This window comes from Schistocerca nitens, chromosome 2 (genome assembly GCF_023898315.1).
Source record: "Schistocerca nitens isolate TAMUIC-IGC-003100 chromosome 2, iqSchNite1.1, whole genome shotgun sequence".
Classification (NCBI taxonomy): Eukaryota; Metazoa; Arthropoda; class Insecta; order Orthoptera; family Acrididae; genus Schistocerca; species Schistocerca nitens.
In genome coordinates this window covers 671,080,167-671,100,641 of record NC_064615.1, presented here as the reverse complement: position 1 = coordinate 671,100,641, position 20,475 = coordinate 671,080,167, and the positions used below count along the sequence as shown (strand labels likewise).

The following is a 20,475-nucleotide window of genomic DNA, read 5'->3' as shown; positions in this document are numbered from 1 at the left end:
TTACAGAGACAACCGGTGTCCTTAAATTGTCGATACCAACGCACAATGTTCTGTTCATATGGCGATTTTTTTCCATAATCTCCTATGCATGCACACTCCACTATTATACCAGATAAACATCTCGCATATTCCAACACACAAAAACTCTTTTCTCGCTTTGTCGCCATTTTTTCATAGCATTGCACTCGCAACGCCATCTGGTGGGCACAATGCAGACTCGATGACTTTACGGTTCTCGTCAAAAAAATCATATCAATTCATGTAATATTTTAGAAAATATACAAATATGAACACGACTGAATCATTTGTAGTAGCCCTGTACTTTGCCAGGAATAAGAGGAGGGGGAGGAGATGAGTGTTTAACGTCCCGTCGACAACGAGGTCATTAGAGACGGAGCGCAAGCTCGGGGGAGGGAAGGATGGGGAAGGAAATCGGCCGTGCCCTTTCAAAGGAACCATCCCGGCATTTGCCTGAAGCGATTTAGGGAAATCACGGAAAACCTAAATCAGGATGGCCGGAGACGGGATTGAACCGTCGTCCTCCCGAATGCGAGTCCAGTGTGCTAACCACTGCGCCACCTCGCTCGGTGCAGGAATAAAGAGAGACTAAGCGGACTGTTGGGGTGAAATCCTGATACTCTATATAGCGCAACATACCCTCTGCAGTGCACTTGACAGCGGATCGCGGAGTGTGGATGCAGGTGTGGGTGTGGCGTGTTGCAGACCTGCTGGCGTCGGCAGCGCTGCTGGCGGGCCTGTCTTACTCTGGCTGCAGCCGCGACGCCGCCACGGCCTTCCTGGTGGCCGCCGTCTCCGCCAACGGCGCCCTCGCCACGGGGCCGCTAGCCGCGCTGGTAGATATCAGTCCCAGCTTCTGCAGTAAGTACCGACGTCTGCACAAAAACGTAATTCTGCATCTTTGCCATTGCGAATATACAGGGTGATTTTTTCCGCCGTGAACAAACTATAGGGATTGATCGGCGAGAGTATACAGAACTAAAAAGGTCGAATGAACTTTGCAACGTCTCCTTAGAAAATTTATGATTGACTGTGCTGATAAACCTCTTACATTATTTGATTTTCAAACAGCTGAGCAGGACTGAACGTACTCAGACATTTCGCTCTTTATCTATTCTGATCAACACTAAACTGACACACAATATTTTTAGCGCAACGCAATCTGACTTTCAATAATCCCTACAAAAGAATGGCCCTGACTAACATTAACCTAAACCTTTCACAAATCACTTACCTCACAAAAATCTTCGTTACTCGAACTACTGTAATACAGCGAGCGCCACTACTGCCAGCTAAATAAAAGATTCAAACTACTGAAGGCACTAACTACTGATAGGCATAGTTAGCAAATGAAAGATTTTGATAGAGAACAAACAACGTATTTACCTTAATAGTGTTCAAAAGTCATAATATATATATATAGCAGTTCGTGACATCCAGTCTTACAAATTTACTGTGTGTCTGATGGACACACGTCCAGATCATCCGCTCTCAAAACTCCGCCATTTCTCTCCCCACATCCACCACTGCTGGCGGCTCACCTCCAACTGCGCAACGCTACGCGCTGTTAACATCCAGCTGCCCAACACTACAATAGCAAACAACAATGCAAACCGGCCACAGACTGCACACAGCACAGCCAGTGATTTTCAAACAGAGCACTACGTGGCGTTACCAATAAAAAAACCTAAACAGCCTACTTACAACTTAGGTCCGGAAATGCATGGTTTCCATGCTAGAGACCATTTATTCAACATTGTTACAGAAACTGCGGCCTAATGCATGCAGGCACACGTACAGTATGTGTTAGAAATGGTTTCCATATGCTTCAACGCATACTTGCACGTGCCCTACCATGTTCTGTCTCACACATTCACATCTGCCAGGTCACATTAGAACAAGTCAAAGGCAGTATGAACACGTTGCTCCAGTGTCTCCATATCTGGAACGGGCTCTGCAGACACGATATGTTTGAGATGTCCCCATAACCAGAAATAGCATGGGTTGAGATCCATTGAACGAGGAAGTCATGCAGCTGCACCCCCTCGCCCAATCCATCGATCACAGAAGACACGACTGGGATGCAACTGGACAGTAACAGCGAAGTGGGCTGGAGCACCATCATGTGTCAGCCACATATCCCTTCGAATCATCGATGCCGCTTCTTCCAGCAGAGGAGGCAAAGTCACCTGCAAGAAACGCCAGTAGTTACGGCCTGTTAGGCGACGTGAAAGGAAGACTGGTCCCAAAATACAGTCGCCAATTATCCCAGCCCCCACATTCTGACTGCACCGATGCTGATGATTCGCTGTCACCATTACATAGGGATTCTGTAGATTATCCCACTGATGAGTGTTATGAAAGTTGAAGATAGCTCTCCCTGTAAAGGTGGCCTCATCTGTAAATAGAATGGATGACACAAATCCCAGAATAATGGTAGCCTGGTGAAGAAACCAGTGATAAAACTGCTCCTGATATGAAAAGTATGTCGTTAGTAAGCCCAGCACACAGTGCAAGTGATAGGGTAGTAACAATGTCATAGAGCATGTTCCACATGGTTGTCTGGCTTTCCCTGTACTGGCGGGCCAACTGCCTGGTATTGACACGGTGGTCGCCTTTCACGGTGTTAATCACGTTTTCCTCCAGGCCGGGCGTCCTTCACGATTTCCTGCTTCCTGAAATGACTCTGTGTCAGACAAACAGCGAAACACTGCTGCAAACATTGAATACTGTGGTAGTTGTCAGCAGAGATAAGTCTCCTAATACATCCTTGCTCCCCACTGCCCATTGCCATTTGCCTCTCCATAACTAAACACCATGTGGGCAAGCTCTCATTCAAATATGGTACCATTGTGCACCTTTTTTGCTCCATATTCTCTCGTTGATCAACCCCTAGTGTTTGTACACAGTGGAAAAAAAAAACTGAATAAGGGAGTCCAGCATCATCTCCTGAACCCTTGGCTCGATTTCAGTCAAATGTGGCACACAAACAGCGAACTTCACGATTATCAGCAATATTGGTGTTATAACCCCCTTGTTCCTATAGGAGCGAAAACACAGGCAAAATACAGTTTTTTGCCCCTGTTGTGTAGGCTGGCTTGCACAGCAGGTGTGTTATGAGGGTAGTTTGGAGTTTGGCATGCCTTGAAAGGGACTACTCTTGTGGGTGAGCATGGCTAAAGGAGTGTGGGGGGGGGAATAAGGAGATGGGTAGTGTCAGAGGGAGGATGATGTGGATGAAGAAAGGAGGGGGACGAGATGGACAGAGAGGAGGGAGAAGGGGGTGGACAGAGATGGAGGGGAGGAGGAGATGGACAAAGTGAGGGGGTGGAGGAGGAGACGTACAGAAAAAGAGGAAAGGAGGATATGGTCAGAGGGGGAGAAGGTAGGAAGAGATGGATGGAGAGAAGGGGAAGGAGGAGAGGTACAGGAGGCAGGCGAAAGTTGTAGAGGGGCAATTAGCAGGTGGAAAAGGAGAAGAGGAGTTGGACAGATAGAGATGGCAGAATGAAGTGAACATAGAGGCGAAGGGTGGTGGACACAGAGAGGGAGGAGTAGGAGGAGGAGATGTGTGCAATGTGTCAAACGCTTGCGTGAGCGAAGACGTGGGGATAAAGCTAGTATAATATACTAACTGTTACCTGCAGCTGCACTCAAATGTCAGTAGTTTTGTTATAGTGATTTATGGTGAGTAAGTAAGCTAGTAATTTATAAATGTCTGTTTACATAGTGGTGTAGAGATGTATGTCTAAAAGTATGCAGTGCCTGTATGTAGATACATAATGAACATGTTTCTGTGATTTTGCTGTACATCTAATCTGAAAGCATGCATTATATTTTCTAATCATGTGTAAAACATGCCTCGATTTATTAAATTCGTACAGAAGTTGTGGTTCCTTTGGCACACTAGTTCTGGATGTGAGATTTTTCCACCAGAGCAGCACATACCAACCTTTTCTTCCTTTCACTTCAGTGCATTGTAGTGTGTGCATTCTTTATCCATCCCCCTAAGATGACTAATTATGATTAACATAGTCAGTTAATAGATCATAATCAAATATAGCCTCACCAAAAGCCTCCCACGTTCCACATGTAAAGGTACGACGTTTCTCCGTTAGTCGTACAGCCTTTAACTGACGCCGTCGTTGTCAGTCTTGAAGCATCTCGAATCTGTAAGACGCGTGATGCTCAGCGGCTAAAATGCAATGGGCTTGCGGCTGATATTAGTATGGAACTATGGATTAAATAAGTAGAGGACTGTATTATATTGTATTCATTACACTGAATCGTATTATGCAGAACACATCAAACAATAAAAGCATCTTTACAAATAAGCTTAAGTTCAAAAGTCAAAGAATAAATAGATTTTTCAAAGAGTAATTATTGTTCCATATTTCGCGTTATATTCTTGAAATCAATGAATATGTTGCACTACAAAACTTCTAAAGTAGCCTATGCTCATCTCAGCGTTCAAGCTATCTTCACATCAAATTTCACCAAAATCGTTTCAGTAGTTTAGTCGTGAAAGCGTAACAGACAGTTAGTTTCTCATTTATAGTTTTAGTGTCGATTACATATTATAATACATCTTTCAGTGAAATGGTCTAATCTATTTGACAAGTGCACTAATCGACGTTTTTCCAAATTCGTGTAGTAAGCGGCACAAGGAAAAAATGGAAACGAATATAAATCGCACAACCGAAAACTTTTGTCTTTTTTGTCTGTATAAACGAAAACACATCCGCTGAACTCAAAAGTTGAAACCAATAAGCGAGAAATAAGAAACGACAACTACAAGAATTGTTCCAAGAAGGAGACCTCATAAGCGAAAACTAATAAGCGAGAAACAAGAAGTTGGAATTGATAAACGAGAACTGCAAATTGAGAACTGAGCAGCGGGCCATAGCTTGGTTTCCGATATCACCGAGACCTCCGGAATCAGACCTTCACAATTCTCGGACTGCTTGCGTCCCTATGTGCGCCGCTGGCCTATGCTGCGATTCTCCGTCTCTTGTTGGCCAATCTGTCTGTCCTATGGTACACTGCCCTCATCCTCATTCTTAGTCAGGTCGTCCAATGTGGCTTGTGGTGATATTTTTCACTACCTAATTTCGTTCATTATAAGAATAAACGTGATGTGAACAAAGACAAACTCGATATCTACTCAGCAGCCGTAGCAAACGCACACTGGTGTTTTACGCTTTTGGAAGTAGGTTCTACTTATATATTATAAATCTTATTACTGTGTTACTGTAAATGAAACTTTAAGTGTTGTGTCGACAGACTTGCCAACACTACGCACACTAATTGAAAGAGGCGGCCAAGATGCACGCGCTAACTCACGAAGGATGGAGTGAGGTCTGAAACAGGATACATAATGAATGTTATAAAGAAAAGTACGTAGCTGCTATAATACTTAACTTTAATCCATCCTTTGTATACATCGTTCTTGATGAGCCATCTGGAGATTGTGGCGATACAAGTGAGACTCTTTAGATACATGCAATGTTACAAATGGCGCCTTGCTAGGTCGTAGCCATGGACTTCGCTGAAGGCTATTCTAACTGTCTCTCGGCAAATGAGAGAAAGGCTTCGTCAGTGTAGTCGCTAGCAACGTCGTCGTACAACTGGGGCGAGTGCTAGTAAGTCTCTCGAGACCTGCCGTGTGGTGGCGCTCGATCTGCGATCCTGACAGTGGCGACACGCGGGTCCGACATGTACTAATGGACCGCGGCCGATTTAAGCTACCACCTAGCAAGTGTGGTGTCTGGCGGTGACACCACATTCCTCCCCCGCAAATCGGCGAACGGTCGTGTTATAAGGCTTCCGCCCGCCGTGGGGAGGACCCCATGTTGACGTATGCGACGAGGTGGGGAGCCGAACAACAGGCGAGGCTGTGCCACCCGCACCCGGCCATTCGGTCCGAGGGGAGCTAGGAAACGCCTGAAAACCTAGTCCAGGGTGCACGTCAACATGCGGTGTATGCGCCCGTAATGAGACAGGAGGGGCCGAAGGGTCGACCTCGATTGCGTCGGGGGATCTGACGCGCGATGACGACATCTGGTCCGGAACGGGCAAGAGTTCCATGGCGGAGGACATCTGGTCACGGGAAGCTATCGGCGGCGCGTGACCCAGGGAGGCGCTGGGCGGCTGCAGCGAAGCGTCCATTGCGGGCGGCGCCGGCGGGAGAACAGGCGGCGGCGGCGGCGGCGGCGGCAGCGGCGCGTCGCCATGAGGCAAAATGGAAGGCAGCGTCGGTAACACCTGGGGATGAGGCGAGCCAGTAGATGGGTCCCCAGGGCGCTGACCGGACGGCACCGTCGCTGAAAGCAGACGAGGAGCGGCAGAACCCGTGCGACGACAGAGGCGCAGCTGATTGAGATGCCGATGCACCACACCAGAGGCCCCCAAAACCAAATACATCGCGCGGCCGAGGCAGCGAAGAATGCGTCCTGCGAGCCAACGCCGTGAACCTCGATAGTTGCGATAGAAGACAACGTCGCCAGGAGCAAAAGCAGGAGTCTGCCGCTGCACAGGAACCTGATGCGGCGGATGCAGCAAAGACATCAAGGTTCGATGAGAACGACCGTGGAGCAACTCAGCCGGCGAGCGGGCATCGCGGGGCTGAGAGCGATACGAGGACAAAAAGAGCAATAACGCGTCCTCCCGAGAATGCGACTCTTTCAACTTCAACATCTGTGACTTGAAAGTCCGGACCAATCGTTCAGCGGCACCATTTGACTGAGGCGAAAACGGCGCGGATGTCAGATGTTGAATACTGAAAGGTGGCTACACTGAGCCACAGCGCCAGAGATCGCGCTAGAGAGTATTGTTCCGCCGCCTCCACTGGCAGTGATTCTTGAGATGTCGTGGTAGGCAGTGCTTGTTCAGAACTCGTAGTAGGCTGTGATTATTGAGAGGTAGCGGAGCGCAGTGCTCGCTGAGATGTCGTAATGAAAAGTGTTTGTTCCATGTTTTGTGCAGTTGTTTGATGGGATGGACAGCGGATGTTGTTCTAATGGAGATGCTGTAATGTTTATAGTGCTTTTCGTCAATATATATAAGGTAACAAACTCTTATTCTTTTTTTTCTCATTATTTCAATGTCCTGAATAATGCGTCATTACAGGTTCAGTCAACAAAGCATCTGGCTTGTGTTCTTGGATTAGAGTGTAATTCTGGGTTTCTGACGCAATTATAGTATTTCTATTTTTTAATTACTTCAGTATAAATGATATTTAAAATTTCTTGTCTTATTGAAGAAGAACTGTGCCAGATGTGTACGTTGAGTCACACTTCCACACACAGAACAATTACACTTGTGTCTTGGTTTCGTAGGTTTTATAGTTGCTGGGGACTTAATTAATTAATTAATTGTGTTAACGAAAATTTTAATTTCATTCTTTGTTGTTGTTCCATGCAGTCAGATTGCGTACAAAAACTAGTCAGGGCCTACCGTTTACGAGACTTCGTAATCGGACAGACAGCTACTAAATCAAAAAATTAAAATTATTAGCATTTTATTATAATTAAGCCCCCATGCACGTGGCGACCCTGCCAGGATCGTCCCTTGGAATTCTTCTGATTGTAAAAATAGTAGACAGTAGTATTGTTGTAGTAATTTGTAGTTTAGTAATTGTAGTCTATTTTGCATGTGTAGATTTGGTAATTGTCATTCTTCTAATGGTATTTTATTTTGCAAAATTTAATTTTGTTATCTTGTATACGGGTTTGACAATTTTGTGCAGTTAGGAAGATTTCAATTGTTCGTTAATCGTGTTTGAGGGAAACATTTCGTGTGAATGGTATTGTTGGAGATAAAGTGTCATTGTGTGTAATTTTCATATAGTGACGAGTTTTGTATATTTTGTAAATGTTTACGTGATCAATGAAAAGGGCAAAAATGATGGATAGTCAGAATGACGAAATTGTTGACATGGCGAACTCGCCAACACAGGACAACAGTATGATGAATAATGAAGTTGAAAACAATATAATAAGCAGGGAAAATAGTCCAGAACCATTTCAAAAATTTTCACAATCAGAAAATTTTCAGAATACGAGATAAACGACAGAAGATTCTATAATAGTATCGAACACAGATAGCCTTACAGCTATGACGAAGGAAGCTGGTTTTGCAGGAAATGTTAGGGGCGAAAAGAATTTCGAACAAGTTAATATGGAGCAGTTGATGAGTGCAATATTAAATTTTCGATCTGAATTTAAAACTGAGATGGGAACAATGGGATCACAGTTACGATCTGAATTTAAAACAGAGATGGGAACTTTGGCAACACGGTTAGACTCACAAATGGAAACACGGATGGGAACAATGGAAACACGGTTTGGATCTGAATTAAAAACAGAGATGGGAACTTTGGGATCTGAATTAAAAACTGATATGGGAACTTTAGGATCTGAATTAAGAACTGATATGGGAACAATGGAAACACGGTTAGACTCACTGGGATCACAGTTAGGATCTGAATTAAAAACAATGGAAACACGGTTAGATTCGCGAATAGGGACATGTTTCAAAAACATGAAAGATGAGTTAAAGAAAGAAATTAGAGAAGAAGTACAACCGATTTTGAATTCTCACAATAATAGTTTAATTTCGACAGAAATCAGACAAGAGGAACAGGACAGAGAACAGGAAGAAAAAGATCGCGTGATAGTACAAAATTTTTCAGAGTTAAATTTACAACGTGCACACGATAAGGAAGGAGTATTTGAAAGAATCGAGAAATCCGTACCAAATGACTTAACGCAACAGTGTGAACAATCAACTACTAAATGTGACAATACCGAAACCCGAGTCGCGACACTTACGGAAGACGTAAATAATCAGAAAGAACAAATAGGTGACTTATCGGAAAGAGTTGAGGAGATTACAGATAAATCGATAAGTCTTAGTTTAAATGGGGACAGAGATTCGGATGATACAGCTCCATTACCATTTGCAGAAACCGAAGAGTACCAGAACATAAATAAGCATGTTGAAAATCAGGGAAAGTTTAATGAACGCGTGAAAAGGGAATTTGAGGCATTACAAAAGCAAGTCAAACAAATCGAAGGCGAAATTGTAGGAAAGGACAGTAGAAGAAATTTAGAATCACAGATAGCAGAAGGGTTTGAAGAAAGTAATTTCTTTCATTTACGGGATGCAACAAGAGAGCGCCAGGCGCGCGAACTTGACAATAATCGACATTCAAACTGGGACAGACGCGGTAGGTCTTTGTCGCCACGAGGCGAAAACTTTGACTATAAACACTTTTTGACTGTTCGGAAATTTAAGATCTTCCGCAATTCTAAGAATGACATACATCCATGTGCATGGTTAGATCAATTGTACGCACTCCCACCAAATTGGCCACTAAGTCATAAACTGGAATTTATGTGTGGATATTTAGAAAACGAACCGGCGACGCGGATGCGCTCACTCATTAGAGATTGTAATAATCTGAATGATTTTTATCATGCATTTCTATCGGCATATTGGTCCGAAAACACACAAGACAGAGTCAAACATAGTCTGATTATGCAGCGTAATTTTAAACAGTCTGAGTTCCGCACGCCGGCAGAATACTTTGAAGACATGATTCGAAAGAATCAGTTCCTGTCCAACCCTTATAGCCCGACTGAATTAATTCGCATTTGTTTAACTAAGCTGCCACAATCCATAAGACAAATTGCTTTAGCTGGAAGATGTAAAGACGACATTGAGACTTTTAAGACTTTGTTACAAGAACTTGAGTATGACAACGACGACGGGACTTCTTGTAACTTTTTCAGTAACAGTAATTACGATAGATTTTCAGAGAAAAGGGATAGTGATCGGAACGGGCGTTATATGGGTAACTTTGAGAATGACAGACGTAACAGACAGGACAATAGATACCAGCCTTATGACAATAACAGACGTTCTAACAGAAATCACACAGACAATTATAGTAACGGTAATTCGTACCGGAATGATCAATCATACGGAAACAGTAATCGGTATCATCAAGACAGAAATTATCCATACAATAATAGAAACTCTTACTACAGAAATAACCAGGGTAGTAGGTCTAACAATAATTTCAGAAGTGACAGTCGAAATTATACAAGAAGTAGTTATGCAGACAGACAGGAAAACAGAAATTTTAATAACAGACACAACCAAGAATTTGCATCTAACAGACAGGAAGGACCTAATTGGCATCCTCCGCGTGACAGAAATTCAGAGAGACAAGTGGAAATAGTAGAAATTGATCCGCGAAATGACGGGAATAATCAAAGACGTGACGCAAACAATCGACCATGACTTGCAGCTTCGGCTTCTGGCAGCAATATAGACGGTTCAGAAAGTAATGACACTACAACTTTACACTACGTACGCCTGGAAGATATGAGAGACATTTTGCTAGGCGAAAAGGAAAATAATGTAGACGCATTTTTACATCCTGTTATTGTGTGGGTAAGAATAAGTTCACTGCAGTTTTAGATTCTGGGAGCCCATTGAACGTCATTAGTGAATCAGTTTTTCGTATATGTGAAAGAACTATTGCCTGTCCTGTGTTACCTATTTCTAAAACTACAATTCGAGGAGCGATTTCTGGAAAAGGTGTGGAAGTTAAACAACAGACCAACCTAAATTTTATTTGTCAAGGATACGAATTGTCTGCTAATTTTATTATTGTTCCATTACTCAGTACACAGATTATATTAGGTATGGAGTTTCTTAACACACATAAGGCAATTTTGAACTTTAAAGAAGGAAGTGTGAATTTGACTGTTGCTGGAATGCCGAAATGTTTGAAATTTTTCGAGTGTTTAGCAAGATCTGAATCAGATACAAAATGTTTAAGGTTTCTTACTTCTGATGTTTTCGTTGAGCATTATGACGACAGTGTGTTTATTCATGACAATGACAATAGATACAGAGACGCGATGGAGGATATAATTAGTAGCGAAGAATTAATTAATGAAAAGGTTAAAAAAGCTGAAGTGCCAGATGACGTTGCAAGAGAAGAGCTGCACCATATTTTGACTTCACATGCTACAGTGTTTAGTCATCACACAGGAACTATACAAGGCTTACAATATTTATTTAAAGTAAAAGAACACACACCATTTCGCGGAAAACGTACGCTATTCCTTTGGCCTATAGAGACAAGTTTAAGAATGAACTTCAATACATGTTAGATTAGGGCATTATTGAGCCAGCAGTCAGCCCTTATACCAGCCCATTACACGTTGTTCTTAAAAAGGATGAGTCAATTCGTTTGGTTCTGGATTCCAGACAGATAAATAATATTATTATTCCTGAAACTGACCGTCCACAAAATTTAGATGAACTTCTTCAACATTTCCATGGAATTAAAGTTTTATCCACGATTGATATGCGCGCAAGTTTTTGGCAACTAGAACTCCACCCTGATTGTAGAAAATATACTGCCTTTTTAGCCTTTGGTAACTGTTACCAGTTTCGGAAATTACCGTTTGGACTTACTGTATCTTCTGCAGCATTCTTTCGTAGTTTAAATGAAATTTTACCTGTTTATCTTCGTGACAATATTACTTCATATGTTGACGATATTCTTATTGCTAAACGTTCTTGGAGTGAGCATAACAAAATTTTGGATTCATTATTACGTATTTTTGCACGGGTTGGCATGACAGTGAACTTGGAAAAATCTGAATTTGGTCGTTCTCAGGTGAAATTTCTCGGTCACATTATTTCTACAGAAGGTATTCTTCCTGATCCAGAAAAGCTAGACGCAATTCGTAATTATGCTGTTCCTACTACAAAACGTGATGTTCGTAGTTTCCTTGGTGTCTGTAATTTTCTTAGACGCTTTGTTAGATTGGACAATTTGGCCACACCTCGTTTATTTGAACTATCTGGAAAAAATTCTAATTGGTGTTGGGATGAGGAAGCTCAGTCAGAATTTGAACAACTTCGTGATGCTTTAGTTGCTGCTCCACTTCTTTCACATCCAGATTTATCTAAAGATTTTTGTTTGGCGACGGACTCATCATACAAAGGCCTAGGTGCACATTTATTTCAAGAGATAGAAGAAAACGGCGTTGTAGTACAGAAGACTATTGCATTTGGAAGTCGTGTTCTCTCTAAATCCGAAAAGAATTATTCGATTACGGAACTTGAAGCTTTGGCTGTTGTTTGGGCTTTCACAAAATTTCGCACATTTTTGTTCGGTAGACATACTAAGGTTTACACTGATCATCGAGCTTTGGAATTTCTTATGTCAACTAAATTAACTCATGGCAGATTGTCACGATGGGCGTTGTACCTACAGGAATTTGATTTTAGTATTGTTTACATACAGGGATCTTCAAATATTGTTGCTGATGCTTTATCACGTGCACCTATGGGTTTGAAACAAAGTGCTGAAGAGGACTGCAAAGAAAACCATTATTGTTTGATGTACATTCAAGGTGTTGCGTTTGAGAATTTTATTTCGTCTTCGCTCCAGGACATCGCTAAGGAGCAAAACAAGGATCCAATCTGGAAGGACATTAAGGAGAAGTGAAGGAGAAAGTAAAGCGTAGCGATCAGACAGTATTATTTAGTTCGCAATGATATTCTTTTCAAACGAAAATCGGTCGACAACTCTGTTTGGTTAGTTTGTATTCCTGATGAGTGGGTCAATAAATTGATTTGGTACACACATTTCAGTTATGCGCACTTTGGTCCCAGAAAATGCTTTCATAAATTACGAGAAAATTGCTACTTCAGTAATATGGAAAAACGTATTCGATCTGTTCTTGCCAAATGCAAATGATGTCAAAAAGCTAAGCCGCCAACTGTTTCTCACAGAGCACCGTTGTTTCCTATCATTCCAGCGAAATTAAAGGACATGGCTGCAGTCGATTTGTTCGGTCCAGTGGTTCGTTCTACTAATGGTTTTGCGTACATTTTCGTAGCAGCTGAATTGACATCAAAATATGTGTGTTTTACACCTTTACGCAAAGCAACAGCTCGTTCAGTATCTAACGCTTTCATCAAACATTTTCTTAAAGAAGTTGGTCATGTTGATAAGGTAATATCAGATAATGGATCACAGTTTCGCTCTAAAATTTGGCTTCGTACTCTACGGCGTCGCAAGATTAAACCAATTTTTATTTCACTTTTTCACCCTCAATCTAATGCTTCAGAGAGATGGATGAAGGAAGTCAATAAATTGTGCCGTCTTTATTGTCATCAGAATCACAGAACTTGGGATCAGTATCTTCATATTTTTCAAAACATTCTGAATGAACTTCCTAATGACTCAACTTCTTTACCGCCTCTATTGATATTAAAAAATAAAGTACCAACAAATCGCATTTCTGAAATCGTTCCTTTTCCGCCTTCACGGAAACTGCGGCATTCTGAAGATGTCAACCTGGCTCTACGAAATATTGCGTCTGCGGCTGCAAGAAGAGAGAAATCAGCTAAACGTCCTCGTCGTTTAAAAATTTTGTCAGTTGGTCAAAAGGTGTTAATTAAGTCTCATCGTTTGTCTCATAAAGGAAAAGGCTTATGTCGCAAATTTTTTCTGCTTTATAACGGTCCATATAGAATTCGCAAAATTATTCATGATAACACTGTTGAAGTAGAAACTCTTAAATCTCGGCGCTCTAAAGGAATACATCATATATCGAAAATAAAATTTTTTGTGGAATGACATACTTTTGAGAAACCAACAGTTATACGTAAACATGCAGAGAATGCAAGGATACCGCGCCGTGTTCCGGCGGCGGCAGATACTCAAAGCAACAGTGAAGTCTGCACGCCGCACAAGGCAGTCGTTGACCGCAAACAATCACTTTCTACGCCACGCGTCGACAGCTGATCGAGCGCACAGTGCGAATGCACTGAGAGACGTAAACAAATACACAGTCTAATTTCTCCGACTAAATTCTGTATGAAGCTATGGTGACTTCATAAATTATGTTATTAACGTTCAGTATTTTTCGGGATATGGTTGTATAAAATATTTAAGACCTTCAGGTAAATTCTGTGCGTGTCCGACGTTAAGACGACTTGCTATGGAGAAAATTTCAGGAAGAATGTAATTTAAAAAAAAAAAAGTAATAAACTAAAAAAGGGTAACTATTAATTGAGTTTATTTTTCAGGTAACATAATTCCACTTAGGTACGTATTTTAGATGTAATTTGCTGCTCGCGATTACGTGATTCATACTTTGTGCTAATTTCATGTTCTATGAATTTACTTGTGAAGCGACGTGCTTGTGCACATTTGCTGATTTTGACAATTATTGATTAATGAACAGTGTTATTACTTGTGTATATTATGCATCGCTTGGCTGCTATGCCTTTTCACTGATGTCATATTTTTTATTATGTGCCTGCTGTGCTTATTTATTTAAATTGTAATTGTCAACTGATTAATTGTGCTGACTGTGGTTATGTATGTAAGTTATACTTTGTGATTTATCTGCTTGCGCCTTCATGTTTACTTATTAAGATGACACACGAACATTTATTTGCTTATGCTGATATGATGCTAATGACTTGTTTATTACGTAAGATATATGTTTGCTGCTGTGCGTATGGATTGCATATTTACACATTTCTGTTTGTTGTCATAAGTACTCTTTAATTTGGTGTATAGAAATACTGATATACGGTGTACGAACATGGAGTTTAGGTCACACCATGGTGTCAATTATAGATTGTTCGCTTGACGGAGCCTCGTTGTAGTAATTGTGCTGCATCCACTCGTTGACATTCTGTTCTCCACTGGTATATTTACTCGCTATTGCATGTTTTGCTTATGCTCAGTGCCTTATATTTTTAAGATAAGAAAATGAACTGCTATAATTCTACGAACGACATTGGTACAAGAAACTGCATAGAAGTCACATGAGCTGGAGGTTTTATGGAAGCTGTATAAATTTATGCTAATAGGAAGGAAGCTAACGACATGACATACCAACACTAGGTTAGACCATTGACAGTTATTACACTGCATTTTTCGTGAGTAATTGAAATAGGAAGTGACACTTGACACAAGAAATACTCCACATGTTTGCTTCTGTTTGCCATGATTCTTGAAGTGGTGTACACACTGTGAAATATTATGATCATTAACACTCCGTAATCGTACTTAATTACTGAAAGTTCTTCGAACTAAAGGCTGTTAGAGGTCATGTATGCATTTCTTTTATTTAATGATGGACAAGGAACCAAAATGTATCTTATAATTTATAATGAGTAGAAAATTTGGGTCAGATGGATTACACAGAGGTGTGTGGACACTGTGTCTTCGGATTGTATGGGATGATGAATTGAAGTTTGCACTAGGATTTTGTCTGTACTTGTTCGAGGAGACTGACTAGAGGAAGAGTTCTTATGGAAGTGAAATGATATTGGTGCTGAGGTTTATATGTATCGACGTATTGAAGAGGTATTATTGAAGTATTAAGATTAAGTGATGATGATGTTTATTGGAGTTTTCGTGGACAAGAGGTAATGTTAATGATATTGATGATAAGGTTTATATGTATCGACGTATTGAAGAGGTATTATTGATGATAAGGTTTATATGTATCGACATAAGAGGTATTAGTGAAGTATTGAGATTATGTGATGCTGATGATTATTGGAGTTTGGTGGATAAGAGGTAAAGTAAGTGAGGAGCATATTTTTTTTGTTGGTCTATATGGAACAAGGAGGATGAAGATGGCAGACTAGAACACTCAAGTAGAAAGAAGATTGTCTACACACACACTTTGTGAAATCACTAAGCAGTATATACTTTTTTTTGAAGAGAGGAAGTAATTGCATATCTTGGCTCACTGACAGTTGTTCAGCAACCGTACATTTTGATCTGGCTTGCCAAACATTGGTCTTGACATGATGACTATGACGTTGACTAACTATTATTGACTGTTATACATTGCTGCCACTACTACTTAATACACATGATGAACATAAAATTTTGACAGAATTGCAGTTACACAGTTAACACTATTCAATTACACAGTAGCACTAATGTGGATGAAAGATGAGTGAGTGTGTTTTGTGTGTTTTACTTTTATAATCCCAGAGAAGTGATCCCAACCTATCTCCTAAATATTATTTTACTTGTTTGTTGTGGCTTGCACTGACACCCATAAATATTATAGGTTTACTGCTATTTGTGTATTGTAATAGTTAATATGACAATTACATGATATCATTTGTGTGTTTATTATTATTTGTATGATGAACTGTCTAATTAGTGATAGTGAATATTATGGACTGTTACTTGCACTTTTTCTACATGATTGGTGCCACTTGAAAATGTTTAATTTCTGCTAATGAACTCTGATGAACTGTCTAATTAGTGATAGTGAATATTATGGCTTGTTACTTGCACTTTTTCTACATGATTGGTGCCACTAGGACATGTTTAATTTCTGCTGATGAACAGTGTGATTAGTGATAGTGAATTTTATGGACTGTGGTCAGCACCTGATCAACATTACTGGGTGCCACTGATGGACTGCTTCTACTGAAAAGATGTCACCTGTTGATGTCTGCACCTGTTCAACATTGCTGGGTGCCACTGATGGTCTGTTTCTACTGAAATGATGTCACTTGTTGGTGTCTGCACCTGCTCAACATTGCTGGGTGCCACTGATGGTCTGTTTCTACTGAAATGATGTCACTTGTTGGTGTCTGCACCTGCTCAACATTGCTGGGTGCCACTGATGGATTGCTTCTACTGAAAAGATGTCACCTGTTGATATCAGCACCTGCTCAACATTGCTGGTGCCACTAATGGAACTGCTTATACTGAAATGGTGTTACTTGTTGATGTCTGCACCTGCTCAACATTGCTGGGTGCCACTGATGGACTGCTTCTACCGAAATGATGTCACTTGTTGGTGTCGGCACCTGCTCAACATTGCTGGGTGCCACTGTTGGACTGCTTCTACTGAAAAGATGTCACCTGTTGCTGTGTGCACCTGCTCAACATTGCTGGTGCCACTAATGGAACTGCTTATACTGAAATGGTGTTACTTGTTGCTGTCTGCACCTATTCAACATTACTGGATGCCACTGATGGACCGTTTCTACTGAAAAAATGTCACTTGTTGGTATTTGCACCTGTTGACCATTGCTGGGTGCTACTGCTGGAACTGTCAACTACTTGTTTCTTGGGCTATGGAAAGCGTTTATGTAAATATTTGTATAAACTGATTTTTTGTGTATTACTGTTTGTGAAAAGTTATGAGACTCTTACCTGCACATATTCGTCATTGCTGACGCTATTGATTGAACTGTTTAACCACATAATACTTGTGTAAACTATTATGTAAAGTCACATGTATGAAAGAATTTGTATTGCTTACTGTATTTTATATATTAGGTTATTGAAAGGTCAGTGCAAAGCCAAAATGTTATCTAGTTATATGATATTTACGCATTAATATTATCTTTTATTTTTGTCTGTATTTTTTTGACGAATTTGGTGGTATTTTCACCACCAATGCTGGCAAAAATACCATCAAATTCTAGCCCGTGGAGGAAGGGCATATGAAAGGTGGCTACACTGAGCCACAGCGCCATGTATGAAAGAATTTGTATTGCTTACTGTATTTTATATATTAGGTTATTGAAAGGTCAGTGCAAAGCCAAAATTTTATCTAGTTATATGATATTTACGCATTAATATTATCTTTTATTTTTGTCTGTATTTTTTTGACGAATTTGGTGGTATTTTCACCACCAATGCTGGCAAAAATACCATCAAATTCTAGCCCGTGGAGGAAGGGCATATGAAAGGTGGCTACACTGAGCCACAGCGCCAGAGATCGCGCTAGAGAGTGTTGTTCCGCCGCCTCCACTGGCAGTGATTCTTGAGATGTCGTGGTAGGCAGTGCTTGTTCAGAACTCGTAGTAGGCTGTGATTATTGAGATGTAGCGGAGCGCAGTGCTCGCTGAGATGTCGTAATGAAAAGTGTTTGTTCCATGTTTTGTGCAGTTGTTTGATGGGATGGACAGCGGATGTTGTTCTAATGGAGATGCTGTAATGTTTAGAGTGCTTTTCGTCAATATATATAAGGCAACAAGCTCTTATTCTTTTTTTTCTCATTATTTCAATGTCCTGAATAATGCGTCATTACAGGTTCAGTCAACAAAGCATCTGGCTTGTGTTCTTGGATTAGAGTGTAATTCTGGGTTTCTGACGCAATTATAGTATTTCTATTTTTTAATTACTTCAGTATAAATGATATTTAATATTTCTTGTCTTATTGAAGAAGAACCGTGCCAGATGTGTACGTTGAGTCACACTTCCACACACAGAACAATTACACTTGTGTCTTGGTTTCGTAGGTTTTATAGTTGCTGGGGACTTAATTAATTAATTAATTGTGTTAACGAAAATTTTAATTTCATTCTTTGTTGTTGTTCCATGCAGTCAGATTGCGTACAAAAACTAGTCAGGGCCTACCGTTTACGAGACTTCGTAATCGGACAGACAGCTACTAAATCAAAAAATTAAAATTATTAGCATTTTATTATAATTAAGCCCCCATGCAATACCATTGGCCTTGCAGAATGACTGAAATTCTGCGGACATGAATTGTGGGCCATTGTCGGAAACAATAGTCTGCGGAAGACCTTCAATGCAAAAAATAGCAGATAACGCTTGGATGGTGGCAGATGACGTCGTGGAAGACATTCGGACAACGAATGGGCCAGCAAACTCTATGTGCAAGCGTTGCCAAGGGGAAGAGGCTTGTGGCCATGCAAAGAATTTCCGCGGCGGTGCGGATTGTTGTTCGGCACACGCCATGCAAGAAGAGCACACAGTCGTAATCGCAGTATCGATTCCGAACCAAGTACAGTGCTGACGAGCAAGTTGTTTCGTTCGCACTATGCCCCAATGTCCTTGGTGAAGAAGCCGTAAGACAGAGGACTGTAACGAACGTGGGACCACGACTCTGGACAGATCATTATCAGAACGCAACAACAAAACACCACGTCGTACAAAAAGTCTCTCCTTGTGAGAAAAAAATCGGCGAACCAACGGATCCTCGATCCGCGACTTTGACAAGGGCCATTGCGTAGCAACAAAACGCAAAACAGTAGCAAGGACAGAGGCAGCAGCTGTGGCTGTAGCTACACGACGAAAATCAATCGGAAACGATTCGACCACGTCATCGGTTTCCGCCTCAATGAACATACAAGCAAGTTCGGAAGAATCGAATGCTCTAGCCTCAGCAACAGGCAAACGGGACAACGCATCAGCGTTTCCGTACTTAGCAGTGGACCGATACAAGATATCGTAGCGGTTGGCGACCTCATAACGCAATGCGTAGGGAACATTGCGCGCTCGGAAAAAGTTCGGTTGCGCGTTTACCTTCAGTTCCAAAGGTACTTTATAGTTCTTAGCGCAACCAAGGCCCGGTGCAAAAATGTCTGCAAGTTCGTCACACAGACGAGAAACACCGGCGGAAGGCACAGTCTGATTCACTGATGGGACCTGATTGACTATAGACAAGTTAAACAATTGAAATAAATCTAAACCAAACAAGTTCACTGCAGAAGAAGAATGAAGGACGTAAAATGACACAAGTTTTGTTTGTCCCTTGTATGTTGCAAGAAGAGTGCACTGTCCTAACACAGGGATCTGCGGTCCTGAATAACTATTTAACTTAACATTTGCGGCACACAACGGAGGTTTGCCCAGTTGTTTGTACGTGTCGTGATTGATCAATGAAACTGCAGCTCCGGTATCGAGCTGGAATGGTATCACTTTGCCTTCAAAGTCCAAGTCGACAAAAAGTTTATTGTCCTGCTGACGACAAGAGCGACTTTCACGTGCAATTTGAACTGAGACAGGTACAGAAGCACTTGCGACTTGACGGGATTTCCGGCGACGTCGACGCACACTGTTTGTGGGACGAACACAGTCACTGTTTGAGATAGTGGCACTGGACGGGGTGGAATGAACGACATGAATGTCCATGGGCGAAGGTTCACGAGCCTGATTGTCCTTGGTTCGATTCCGGCGCGAAGCAAAGGGCCTGGAATGGTTGTGATTGTCTGATCTGAGCTTTTTCTGGCAAACACTTTGAACATGTCCTTTCTTATGACAGTAAAAGCAAATAGCTTGGCGTGACGGGCGATTGTCACGCGAATGTCTAGTTGCACACCGCGGGCATGATTTCACTGCATTCGCGGACGTGCGCGAGGGCTGTTTAGCGGTCCGTGCAACGCGCCCGGCGGGCCGGTTAATGTGACACACGGCTGGCGAAGTTTCAAACGATTCTTGTGCAAAGTCAAGTGTGTCTTGCCGATCCAATATGTCTATCACTTGTGGAAGGGAGGGATTAACTAGTTTCAAAATCTGTTCCCGTATACGAACATCAGAAACGTTCTGTGCTATTGCATCACGTACCATTGTATCTGAATAAGGAAGTCCACATTCACACTCAAACGCACAAT

General features: G+C 41.5%; 1 protein-coding gene across 1 annotated transcript in view; it reads left to right on the top strand.

Annotated features, from left to right (window-relative positions):
• The window catches only part of LOC126235234 (sialin-like), a 168,376-nt gene that overhangs the window by 135,878 nt on the left and 12,023 nt on the right, over positions 1–20,475 (top strand). The window contains exon 8 of the mRNA XM_049943966.1: positions 724–879. Coding sequence (XP_049799923.1) covers positions 724–879 — 156 coding nt within the window. The remainder of the gene's footprint in view (positions 1–723; positions 880–20,475) is intronic.